General features: G+C 45.2%; 1 protein-coding gene across 3 annotated transcripts in view; it reads left to right on the top strand.

The window, feature by feature from the left end:
- ZKSCAN1 (zinc finger with KRAB and SCAN domains 1) overlaps positions 1 to 13,470 on the top strand; it is a 34,332-nt gene that overhangs the window by 18,558 nt on the left and 2,304 nt on the right. Inside the window, exon 6 of one of the 3 annotated variants that reach the window (XR_013414671.1) lies at positions 11,704 to 12,702. Coding sequence is in view for 2 of the 3 variants with exons in the window: in NM_001194124.2 (NP_001181053.2) it covers positions 608 to 1,500 (893 nt within the window). In the remaining variant the exon portion in view is untranslated. 3 annotated transcript variants of the gene reach the window in all.

Consider the following 13,470-nt stretch of genomic DNA (forward strand, 5'->3'; position numbering starts at 1 on the left):
CCTAAGTAGCTGGGACTACAGGCGCCCGCCACCGCGCCCGGCTAATTTTTTGTATTTTTAGTAGAGACGGGGTTTCACCGTGGTCTCGATCTCCTGACCTTGTGATCCGCCTGTCTCGGCCTCCCAAAGTGCTGGGATTACAGGCGTGAGCCACCGCGCCCGGCCTACTCCAATTAATATTGTGAAGTCAGGCCGGGTGCAGTGGCTCACACCTGTAATCCCATCACTTTGGGAAGCCAAAGCAGGCGGATCACCTGAGGTCAGCAGTTTGAGAGCAGCCTGGCCAACATGGTGAAACCCCGTGTCTACTAAAAAAATACAAAAGTTACCTGGGCGTGGTAGCATGCACCTGCAGTCCCAGCTGCTTGGGAGGCTGAGGCAGGAAAATCGCTTGAACCTGGGAGGCAGAGGTTGTAGTGAACCAAGATTGCGCCACTGCTCTCCAGCCTGGGTGACAGAGCGAGACTCTGTCTCAAAAGAAGTAAAAATAAAAATATTGCAAAGTCATTTTGCAGCCGTGTAGAAGCTTCCAGGGAAACTGTCACTTGATCCACCTGTATATTGAAAAGAAAAAGGTGCGATTTGAATTTTCTATGTATTGTGTCAGGTGGTGAAAACAGGAATGAGAACGAGGAGTCAACCTCAAAGGCTGAAACCACAGAAGATTTGGCATCACGTGGGGAGACAGCAGGAAGATTCCAGAAAGAGTTTGGAGAGAAACGTGACCAGGAGGGCAAAACAGGAGAAAGACAGCAGAAAATCCCGGAGGAGAAAACCGGGAAAGAGAAGAGAGATTCAGGGCCAGCTACAGGAAAGGACAAAAAAACCACCCCAGGAGAGAGAGGTCCAAGGGAGAAGGGGAAAGGATTGGGAAGAAGCTTCAGTCTGAGCTCCAACTTCACCACCCCTGAAGAAGTTCCCACAGGAACAAAGTCTCACAGATGCGATGAATGTGGTAAATGCTTCACGCGAAGTTCAAGCCTTATCCGCCATAAAATCATCCACACTGGAGAAAAGCCCTATGAATGTAGTGAGTGTGGGAAAGCCTTCAGTCTTAACTCCAACCTTGTCCTGCATCAGAGGATCCACACAGGAGAGAAACCTCATGAATGTAATGAGTGTGGCAAGGCCTTCAGCCATAGTTCCAATCTCATCCTCCATCAGCGCATCCACTCTGGAGAGAAACCTTATGAATGTAATGAGTGCGGGAAGGCCTTCAGCCAGAGCTCAGACCTCACCAAGCATCAGAGAATCCACACGGGGGAGAAACCCTATGAATGTAGTGAATGTGGAAAAGCTTTCAACCGAAACTCGTACCTGATTTTGCATCGGAGAATTCACACTCGAGAAAAGCCCTACAAGTGCACTAAGTGTGGCAAGGCCTTCACCCGCAGCTCCACACTCACTCTGCATCACAGAATCCATGCCAGAGAACGAGCCTCTGAGTACAGCCCAGCCTCCCTTGATGCATTTGGCGCATTCCTGAAAAGTTGTGTGTAAAGGAAGAATTTGCCATCGAGCCATTTCCCCTTTTTGTTTCTAAAATTATTTCAGAGATGTGTGCCCTTGGAGGGAAAAAGAAATACAGCCTCCACGGATTAAAAAAGAAAAATCACACTTAAGGATCCTTCAAGTCACAGCAGCAGTGTTCTGCCTTTATGTAGTAGTTTGGCATATAATCCCTCCACACAGCCCCTGCAGGGAGAAGCTTATCTTACGGATAATCCATGTGAGATTTCCACACAAGATAAAAGCACATGCAGAGTGAAATGTCCAGCTTTTCAGTAATGAGGATACCTTTAAGGCACTCTTGGACTCTCGGCAACCACAACATAATAGTTCAAAGATGAAGATTGGCTCCACGAACGTGATACGGAGGTTAGGATGCTACTTGCTGCAAACAAGCTCTACTTTGGCCAACATCCTGCTTATTCCTCAAAAAAGAAGGACAGTGAAAACGAAAACAACATTGGGACATGCTGCTCAAGCTAGTTATATATACAATATGTTATATATATGATCACTGGTAGCCTACCAAAGCTGTAGAAATCTAGGACTGTGCTAATCAGTATCAAACCAAAGATTTCTATCTCTTCCCGAAAGAGAGGGTATGTGCACCAGTCTACAGTTCCAAAGGACTGCAACAAATGTAGATGGTTCTATCCTCATCCCTGAGATCAGTTCGACTGAAATGGCAACAACTCAAAATACACCTCTCCCTTCTTGAAATCCCTAAAGCACTGTCGCACTCCTAAATGCGTTTCTCCACAAGTTAGCACTTGATTGTATACTGCCTTTTAATCCTTCATTGTTTCATGTATGAAGTTTTTAACCACCCCCCCCCCACCCCCAAAAAAGATTAAGTTGTCAAGGGATATATTTCTATCCCTGCCAGCACAGTGCTGGACATAGTGAGTGCTGAACACCTAAGAGGCACTCATTCAGACTGACTTCTACAGGACCTCTACATCTGTGATAAAGGTCTGTGATAAAGGTCTGTGAATCATGAGTTCCTGAAATATGGTAGCCTGGCCTAGCTTCTAAAGAGGACCTTCATAGCCACAAGGCATGCTAAACCTCTAGGGTCTGATGCTATTTTTGTTCCAAATATAAACGAAAGGCACTAGTCAGCCGCCTGCATAGACTTTCTAAACAGATCAGTGAGTAAATACCATGGAATGTCAGAAATGACTTTATCATCGTCATCTTGAAGAAAAATATGAACACTGATGAAGGCCTTTTTTTTTTTTTTACATCTTTCTGTGGCAAAGCTCTTAGAATTCTTTTCAGTTAGCCGCTGAACAGGATGATGACTTGGGGATTTTCTGAATCATTTGTAACTTAGATACTGGAGTTCAGAAGATGTGATTTTTGTTGCTTTTCAGAAAAAGGAACGTGGTAGGGAGTGTTTTTTCCCACGCTTTTCTAGTAACTTTGCAGAAGCATTAGTTGTTTACTGGCAATTACTAAATGTACATTGTTGCTCTGAGAAACTCAGCAGTGTACTGAGATGTGGCTGGTTGTGTCACCGTCATAGTGCACAGTGACTTTTCTGTTTCTTGTCACTAAAGACTGAGGTGAGGTTATGAGACTTTCACTGGTCCCATCGTCTGTGCGCAGGGTGCAACTGGCTACCTAGAAGCTGATGGCAGGAGAATGTTTCACACACAGGAGATTGTGAGCTGTGTAGGTAGTCATCGCCACTCTAGTAGGACAAGGGTCCTACCCAAGGCTAGGACAGCCCTGCGGAAACAGAAACGTAGACTGAGAACAAACCTCCAGACTATCAGTGTGACCTTCGCATAACAAGAGAACACCATTTATAGTTTGAGACTTTCCCTTGAGAAATTTATACTAAAACTATTACTCATCAATCATTCACTGATCAGCAGCTAAAGTCCGTGAGACCAAATGGTTTTATATGGAACCAACGAAGTGGGAGCTAAAACTCTGCACAGTGGTCATTCTTTGGCCTCTCCTTGGCTTTATGACTTAAACCAACCACAACTTCCCCATAGCTTCTAGGCAGTTTCGTCAGCATTACTTGGGAAAACGTTGTTGCAAGTCAACCAGTCACCAGGATATTTCTACCCATGCAATGGAAGAAAAACCTGTTACTCCAGAAAATATATCTAAGTAACTTTTTATAGTAAAATGGAGGCAGAAAATATCTTAAGGATTTTCTTCAAAGAATAAGCCACAGCAGTGGTTATGTAGAAAACTGCTGGTGCTTTTGAGCAAGGACTTTTGCCCTCTAGAAAGCAACTGAGGCCAGGCGTGGTGGCTCACGCCTGTAATCCCAGCACTTTGGGAGGCTGAGGCGGGCGGATCACCTGAGGTCAGGAGTTTTGAGACCAGCCTGGCCAACGTGGTGAAAGCCCGTCTCTACTAAAAATACAAAAATTAGCCGGGCGTGGTGGCGCGTGTCTGTAATCCCAGCTACTTGGGAGGCTGAGGCGGGAGAATCACTTGAACCCAGGAGGCAGAGGTTGCAGTGAGCCAAGATTTCGCCACTGCATTGCAGCTTGGGTGACGAGCAAAACTCCGTCTCAGAAAAAAAGGAAAGAAACTGGAAGTGAGGTGTGGAACTCTGGGCAATGACCCAAGCACTTATTTTTTAAGAGAGAAAGGACTTGGTCATGTTTACATTGGCCTTTTTTTTTTTTTTTTTTCCTTCAGCCACAACTACATGCTGATATAATTCAGCCATCATTTTTGAGTTTTGTTTTTAAATGAAGGTTAAATGTGACCTGTGCCCTCACATTTAATTCCGTTTCATGGGGACATCTTCCTGACTTTGTTGGATAGCTGCCACTAGGGTTGCTTTGGATCTTCAGCACATGCTCTCCTTGAAGCAGCTATTTGAAGATGTGTTTTCTGAGGAAAACAGGCTACAACTGTTGATTAAGACCACTTGCAGTGCATTCGTTTATCAGATGCTCAGTGCAAAGTGTAATTGGGTCATGGTCAAAAACGCTTGCAACATCTAATTGGCATTCAAGATAGTCATTCAAAAGTTCTTGGCCCACTGAAGTCTAATAACAGTTGAAACATTCTGCAGCTAACCATTAGCATGCTAGTTGTCCTAATGGAAATTTTTGAAGAGTTTTTCAGTATATAACCTACCTTTGCCAGGAAGAGAAGTCAAATCCTCAGGTTGTTGGGTATTTGTTTCTACTCCAGCCTGGCAGGCAAGGCTAAAACCTTAGAATATCGATGTATGAGACATCTTGATATGTAAAGCACTTATTATTAAAGGCATAAAAGTCAAACTACTAAATATGTGTAGAGAGATTGACATGTGGTACGTGGGACAGTTCACATAGACATCAGAGAATTTATTCCAGAAAGGAACCTCCTGAATGTGATGAATATGGCAAAGCCTTTAATCACATCTCAGCCCTTAGCATCAGAAAGCTTACACTGTAAATAAACGATGAATATTATATGTGAGGAAAATTTTCATGTATAGCACTCATTGCTTCAGACAGAAAATTCCGTCAGTATATTCCAATAATCATGTGATGAATTTGAGAAACACTGCAAGAGGGAGCTCAATCTTGGCCGGGCGCGGTGGCTCACCCCTGTAATCCCAGCACTTTGGGAGGCCGAGGCGTGCGGATCATGAAGTCAGTAGTTCGAGACCAGCCTGGTCAACATGGTGAAACCCTGTCTCTACTAAAAATACAAAAAAAATCAGCTGGGCGTGGTGGTGCGCGCCTGTAGTCCCAACTACTCGGGAGGCTGAGACAGGAGAATCGCTTGAACCTGGGAGGCAGAGGTTGCAGTGAGCCGAGATTGCGCCACTGCGCTCCAGCCTGGGTGACAGAGCGAGACTCCGTATCAAAAAAAAAAAAAAAAGAGGGAGCTCAGTCTTAACTGCAGAGAATCTACAGATGAAAAAAAAAATGTGGGGAAATGCTTTAAAAAAAATAACAAAATGTGCAACTTCTTAGAAAAATTGTTAATGTTAGATACTTTATATTTTATATGACCATAATGTCCATGTGTGTTTTGTACCTTCAGTCCGTTATTGTTCTGTGTATTACCTGTAAGCAGATTCTGTATTTTATTTTAGCCTACTTGACAGAACACATCACTCAGAAAATGTGAAGTTTCGGAGCAAACAGTGAAGAAATCAAGTGTGGTTGTAGACAAAATGTCAGTTCACAGAACGGAGCAGCAGGGAGATGAAGGGAAAATCTTCATAGTTCGGTGCTTATCACATCAAGAGATTGGTAAATTTCTGAGGAAAGACAGGCTAATGGGGCACTGAAATGGAACAACTCCTTTAAACATGTGCAGCCTTTTGAGTTTTTCCTCAAAACCAAGAAGTTGACCTCTGAGCTGTCAGGTGACCATTGTGTGCAAAGGGGATGGATTCTCTTGTCAGTAGAGGGTCTTCTGCATGAAGCGAGAGCAGGAAGTGTACTGGAATCACCAATTGGGACTGCTTCAGCTGACCAGGTTCTCTAAACCATAGTCATGCTTTCCCACTAACTCACTCTTAAATCCTTATGCTTAGAAAATTGGGGAAAAGGCGGGCGCAGTGGCTCAGGCCTGTAATCCCAGCACTTTGGAGGCTGAAGTGGGTGGATCACGAGGTCACGAGATCGGACTATCCTGGCTAACATGGTGAAACCTCATCTCTACTAAAAGTACAAAAAATTAGCCGGGCGTGGTGGCAGGCACCTGTAGTCCCATCTACTTGGGAGGCTGAGGCAGGAGAATCGCTTGAACCCAGGAGGTGGGGGCTGCAGTGAGCCAAGACGGTGCCACTGCACTCCAGCCTGGGCGACAGAGAGAGACTCCATCTCAAAAAAAAAAAAAAGGTATAGAACTGGCCGGGCATGGTGGCTCACTCCTGTAATTTCAGCACTTTAGGAGGCCGAGGCGGGTGGATCACTTGAGGTCAGGAGTTTGAGACCAGCCTGGCCAACGTGGTGAAAGCCCATCTCTACTAAAAATACAAAAATTAGCCGGGAATGGTCGTGGGCACCTGTCGTCCCAGCTACTCGAGAGGCTGAGGCAGGAGAATCACCTGAATCTGGGAGGCAGAGTTTGCAGTGAGCCAGGATTGCACCACTGCACTCCAGCCTGGGTGACAGAGTGAGACTCTCTGTCTCAAAAAAAAAAAAAAAAAGAGAAAAGGAAAGACAATTGGGGATAGGAGAGCAGCAAGGTGGGCTTTCCCCGGAATTGTGTGCAGATGCATCCAGTCGCGGCATTGCAGGAAGTCTGTCTGATGAAGCTTGGGAAGCATTTTGCAATATTCCCTTTGTGTTCCTGTGTTCCCTGCTCCCACTTTTCTCCCCCTGGTCTGTGATTATTAGGAGAGAGGTTTTGTGAAGACTCGTTGCTGTGAAAGCATCTTTTTTTAAATTTTTATCCTAGAGTCAGTCACTTCTATTCCAGGTGGTCATGCTGACCTACTTATCCAAAACCAGCTAACCAGGTTCATCCTACCATCCTCATGGAAGACTTTGTGTATGAATTGGAATAACAGTGCTGAAATACACTCAAACAGTGCCAGCAGTACTTCCCGGGGGGGGGGGGGGGCCTATCATCCTCATGGAAGACTCTGTATGAATTGGAATAACAGTGCTGAAATACACTCAAACAGTGCCAGCAGTACTTCCCGGGGAGGGTATATTTCTCTGTGTGCTACTCTGAGCAACTTCTCAGAAATACGAGGGGGCTGAGGTTTTCCCATCTGGGAAATCGGGTGAAAGTCTGCAGATTGTTAAATATAGTATCAGAGAAAAAGAAGTCAGTGATAGAAATAGATCATTTCGTAGACATTAGGGTAGATTTTTATTTCAACTACTACTGGAGAATTTAATAAAAAGCATTATTGTTTGAAAAGTTTTTCTAACATAGATTTAGGGATTTTTTTTTTTAGAATGGACACACTACTGTACATTTAAAAGCAGTTATTTTGCTATTCAGATTTTTTATTATCTGAAAATGAGATTATCTGTTTTACTTTTCAAAGTTTTGTGAAACAAACTTGAAGTTATAGGGAGGTAAGCCATCTCCCAGTCTGCAGGTCAAACAAAAGTTTAGAAAATACTTTTGACATCCCACAATCCAGAATGTCTTAACAGGAGATTTGAATTTCACGATGTGTGGTTCCATCTAATAGCAGACACCACCCCGATCTCATGTTTTCCTGTTACCCTAAAACAGTGGGAGGAAACTGGGTGTTTGGTAGACTTCTAAATCATGGTCTCCGACGACTTGAATCTGAGATTCTCACCTCCATTTACTAAAGAATCATGACTTGGCCGGGCGCGGTGGCTCAAGCCTGTAATCCCAGCACTTTGGGAGGCCGAGACGGGCGGATCACGAGGTCAGGAGATCGAGACCATCCTGGCTAACACGGTGAAACCCCGTCTCTACTAAAAAATACAAAAAACTAGCCGGGCGCGGTGGCGGGCGCCTGTAGTCCCAACTACTCGGGAGGCTGAGGCAGGAGAATGGCGTGAACCCGGGAGGCGGAGCTTGCAGTGAGCTGAGATCCGGCCACTGCACTCCAGCCTGGGCGGCAGAGCAAGACTCCGTCTCAAAAAAAAAAAAAAAAAAAAAAAATCATGACTTAACTCAAACTGCACAGTAATCAGTAAAGTGAATACGTCTTTAAAATGGAATTGTCTCCCTTCAGCAACCACTCATTAAGGAGTGAGACTGAGTATTTTAAGATAGAAAGATCTGTGAGTGATTGAAAGGTGATATTTTAAAACTTGGATTTCATTCCAGTGTCAGGTTTTGAGTTTTAAGTTCCTTTGGTCTGGGGAAGGGTCCAGGCAGCCACAGTTGCCCTAAATCACCATCATTTAGTCTTCCAGCAAGGTTAAGTGCGGTGCGGAAGGAGAAGGGGGACGAGGACGGTAACAGCCCCGTACTCTGTGCTGAGAAAGAGTAATTAGGAGACCTGAAGAGGGGCCGAGGAAAGGCTGTTGGAGCGTGCCGGGGTTGGTACCCGAGCACCTTCCCCTCACCTCAACCAGGGAAGAGCATCTGGCTGCTTTTTAAAGTTTTTAGTCTGCCCTCGCAAGGACAAAGCATGTTAGATTAGAGATGCTTCTGCTGATTGCAGGGGTTCTTATTTAAGAACATATATGAGGGGGGTGGGGTGGGAGGAGACAGGTTGTGGTTATGCAGGAAAATCTTGTCCTAAAAATATATGAGTTTGGGGATAAGGGGTGGGATAGCCAAGCAAAATCGGTATTTTAAAATGAGCATATGTATTTTTACTAACTTTTAGTTAAATACAGATTTTACAACGAGGTCAGCATAAGCCTACATCTATATAGAGAGCTAACTCAGGCATTGTCTTGTTTATTTGTAGACTGGATTAAAAACAACCTGTCCTGTTTTGTCAGTTCCCAGCTTCTTCGTTTAGAATAAATTAGACCAAAAGAAGAAACGTGTCTCTGTATAACCACAGAATGAAGTTACTGTTGTTAAAACTGGATTTTTCACTTTACTAGGTTCCGAAGAGTCCAGATGCTTGGTTAGATGTTCAATATGTGATTTTTTTAAATTGAATTTGTTCATTTAAAATCCTCCTTAACATTTCTAGAAAGACTTCTTTCAATAAATAATGGAATCTTAGAGGAAAAGTGATTTTTTAAAAGCTAGGGAACTCCTCCACTAAAAGTAACCATTGGAAACCTCGATTGAGGGCTAAAGTTTTAATCGTAAGAGAAATGGCAGCATAACGAAATATGTACACATGCATAGTGGTCCATTTTAGGAGGCCAGTGGTGTCTGATAAAGAAATGTTAGAGTAGTGAGGTCGGGGAAGGAAATTGTGGGGATTTGTAATCTCTTTACGTTGTTTCTCTTCTGAGTCATGGTAAAACAATAAATTATCTTCTCTAGGTGGCAGTGCTTGTGCTGGTTTGTTTTTTGTTTTTGTCATCCTTGGTTGCATAAATACACATTGGGGGTGAAGAAAAAAAGTATTTCAAAGTTAAAAGACTGGAGCTGCAACCCACAGACAAAATTCTCATGCAAAACTATTTGTTTACTTTATAAACCAAAATTAAATTTCAAAGGCCTCCCAGTCACCTGAATGGACCTCTCCTCTCAGCCAAAGGCATTCCAAAGTTAACCTGAAAAACTAGTTCAGGCCATGATGGGAAGGGGAAGCCAGACATGCCTCATTATACCCTCTCCTCTTATGGAATTATTGATACAACAGACCTTAAGACTGATAGACATGGCCGGGCATGGTGGCTCACACCTGCAATCCCAGCACTTTGGGAGGCTGAGGCGGGCAGATCACCTGAGGTCAGGAGTTCCAGACCAGCCTGGCCAACATGGTGAAACCCCCTCTCTACTAAAAATACAAAAATTAGCTGGGCGTGGTGGCAGGCGCCTGTAGTCCCAGCTGCTCGGAAGGCTGAGCCAGGAGAATTGTTTGAACCCAGGAGGCGGAGGGTGCAGTGAGCCGAGATCACGCCACTGCACTCCAGCTTGGGCAACAGAGTGAGACTTCAAAGAAAAAGGGTGAACTAGGAGGATGTGTGAGTGTGTCCAGGAGGCATCCAGACACATCTGTGAACTGTTTTTACTTGCACTTCTGACACAATATGTGATTTTTTTGATACACCTACCAATTATCTATCTATGGACACCAACTGGGTGCCCTATGATTCAGTTCAATTCTGACACTACCTATGGCTGGTGCAGACCCCAGCTACACACACACACATTTTTTGAGATAGGATCTTACTGTCACCCAGGCTGGAGTGCAGTGGTGCGATCATCTCACTTCAGCCTGAACTCCTGGATTCAAGCAATCCTGTTGCCTCAGCCTCCTGAGTAGCTGGGACCACAGCTACTTTTTTGTGTGTATTTTTTGTAGAGACTGTCTGGCTATTTCCCAGGCTGGTCTTGAACTCTTGGGCTCAAGTGATCTGCCTGACTTGGCCTCACAGGTGTGAGCCACCACACCCAGCCCTATTTTTTTTTTTTTTTTTGGTAATTATTTTCTTTTATAGAGATGGGGTCCCTCTGTGTTGCCCAGGCTGGTCTCAAACTCCTGTCCTCAAGCAATCCTCCCACCTTGGCCTCCCAAAGTGCTGGGATTACAGGCATGAGCCAGTGTCCGACCCAGAACTGGATTTTGTTTTTCTTTATTTTTGTAAGACAGGGTCTCGTTCTGTTGCTCAGGCTGGAGCGCAGTGGCACGATCATGACTCACTGCAGCCTCAACCTCCTAGACTCAAGCAATCCTCCTGTCTCAGCCTCAGCTGGGACTACAGGCATGCACCACTACGCCTAGAATTTTTTTTTTTTAATTTTTTGCAGAGACAGGGTCTTGCTATGTTGCCCAAACTGGTCTCAAATTCCTGGGCCTCAAGCAATCCTACCACCTCAACTTCCTGAAGTGCTGGGATTACAGTCATGAGCCACCATGCAAGGGCCTAAAATCCAGTTTTAGCAAGAACCCTGCTAAGTTAGTTTAGCAAAAACCTCCCACCCTCCATATCTAATTACTCTTTTTTCTTTTTCTTTTCTTTCTTGATTTTTTTTTTTTAAGACAATCTCTCTCTGTTGCCCAAGCTGGAGGGCACGGTCTCAGCTCATTGCAACCTCCACCTCCTGGGTTCAAGCGAGTCTCCTGACTCAGCCTCCCGAGTAGTTGGGACTACAGGCGCACACCACCACACCCAGCTAATTTTTGTATTTTTTTTAGAGTCGGGGTTTCACTACGTTGGCCAGGCTGGTCTCGAACTCCTGACCTCAAGTGATCCACCTGCCTCAGCCTCCCAGAGTGCTGGGGTGACAGGCGTGAGCCACTGCTCCCAGCCCATATCTAATTACTTTTGATATTTATCTGATCGGGTTCCTTGTCCGCCACCATCCCCCAGGTGATGTCTGATCAGCCTGGCCTGTCTTCAGCAAGAATACCCCTTCCGTCTGATGTTTCCTCTTGGTCATTTTCCATCCACTGACTCCCATCCTACTCCTTGGCTATACATTGCCACCTGCCCATGCTGTGTTCAGAGCTGAGCCCAATCTCTGTCCCCTCACTGCAAGACCCTACTGCAGTGGTTCCTGTGTTTATTAGGATGGTCCTGAATAAAGTCTTCCTTACCATGCTTTAACAAGTAGCGTTAAATAATTTTTTTTCATTACGTTTAACTCCACCATTCCACTTTCATTCCTTTTTTCTTTCAATTTCTTTAGCAAATGTCTTCGCAGCTTTCCAACATGCTGTACATGTCTTCTGCTTCCTGGAAGAAAAAGGACATGTTCAGAGTTGTCATGGGCCAGAGGCTTGCCCAGCCTGCTCTAACGGAAGTCAAGGTTTGGTTACCCTCTACTGGCCAGCTGATGGCAGCAAAAACAGGTGATGATGAGAATGAGCGAGGAAGATCCAGAAAGGCGCCTTTTTGGAGAGAACCATGAACACCTTACTGGAAATGGAAGGGAGGTTCCAGAGACAACACTAAACACTGGAATCTTTTCCTCTCCTGGATTTCTGCTGTAAAGGGCACTGGAATTATTTTTCTTTTGTCAAACCAGTAATCTGCCAGGCATGGTGGTGTGCATCTAATCCCAGCTACTTGGGAGGCTGAGGCAGGAGAATGGCGTAAACCCGGGAGGCGGAGCTTGCAGTGAGCTGAGATCCGGCCACTGCACTCCAGCCTGGGCGACAGAGCAAGACTCCATCTCAAAAAAAAAAATAGCCAGGCACTGTGCCTACTTGGGAGGCTGAGGTGGGAGGATCACTTGAGTCCAGGAGTTGGAGGCTACAGTGAGCTATGATCACACCACTGCACTCCAGCCTGGGCAACAGAGTGAGGCCCTGCCTCAAATAAATAAATAAAAATAAAAAATCTCTTGAGACATAGCAGGCACACAGGATTGGAGAATCTGGCTTGTGCTCTCAGCTTTGATACTAATTAGCTAACTAGTGTACCTTGGATCTGACTTCTTCAGGCACTGGTTTCTTCATCTGAAAACGAGTTTAACCAGATTGTCCTTAAGGTCTCTTTTGACATTAATATTTTACAGCAGCTCAGCCCCTTTGCTCGAGGAGCATCTCAGCCCTGGAAAGGACAATGGGTTTGGAAATAGACGGACTTTCTTCAAGCCCCAGCATAACCACTTAATGGTTTCATAACTAGACAAAGACCCGTTGACCAAGAGGCTGGATGGAGCCCTGCCAAAGCATCAACACAGGTGTGGCTCTTGGAATGTGTGCAGGTTTCCTGGCTCTTCCCTCTGTCCTAGTGATCCTGTTTCCATTTCCCATCTTTCTTCCCCGTCTAACTGACAGGCAGTAGAGCACAGGCTTTGGAGAAAGGAGGCCAAGTTTCACTTCTGACGCTCCCACCTATCAGTTGTGTGATATTGGAAAAGTGACTTTTCTGAGCCTGTTTCCTGGGCTATAAAATGGAGATTTTAGGGCCAGGCACAGTGGCTCACAGTGGCTCCCAGCACTTTGGGAAGCTGAGGCAGGCAGATCACTTGAGGTCAGGAGTTCAAGACCATAGGGGAATGAATTAAAAGGACTAACCATGTGATAATTGTTAAAGCTGGCCAATGGGTACATAGAGGCTGTTTTTGTTTTTTTGTGAGACAGAGTCTCGCTCTGTTGCCAGGCTGGAGTGCAGTGGTGCAATCTCAGCTCACTGCAACCTCTGCCTCCCAGGTTCAAGCAATTCTTCTACCTCAGCCACCCGAGTAGCTGGGATTACAGGTGCATGCCACCGTGCCCGGCTAATTTTTGTATTTTTAGTAGAGACGGGGTTTTCAGGATGGTCTTGATCTCTTGACCTCGTGATCTGCCTGCCTAAACCTCCTAAAGTGCTGGGATTACAGGCGTGAGCCACTGTGCCCTGCCAAGGCTCTTTTTTTTTTTCTTCTTTTTAAGAGAAAGCAAGTTTGTTAGAGAAAGTAAAGAAACAGCCTGGTGCGGTGGCTCACACCTGTAATCCCAGCACTTTG

Source organism: Macaca mulatta, chromosome 3 (genome assembly GCF_049350105.2).
Source record: "Macaca mulatta isolate MMU2019108-1 chromosome 3, T2T-MMU8v2.0, whole genome shotgun sequence".
Lineage (NCBI taxonomy): Eukaryota > Metazoa > Chordata > Mammalia > Primates > Cercopithecidae > Macaca > Macaca mulatta.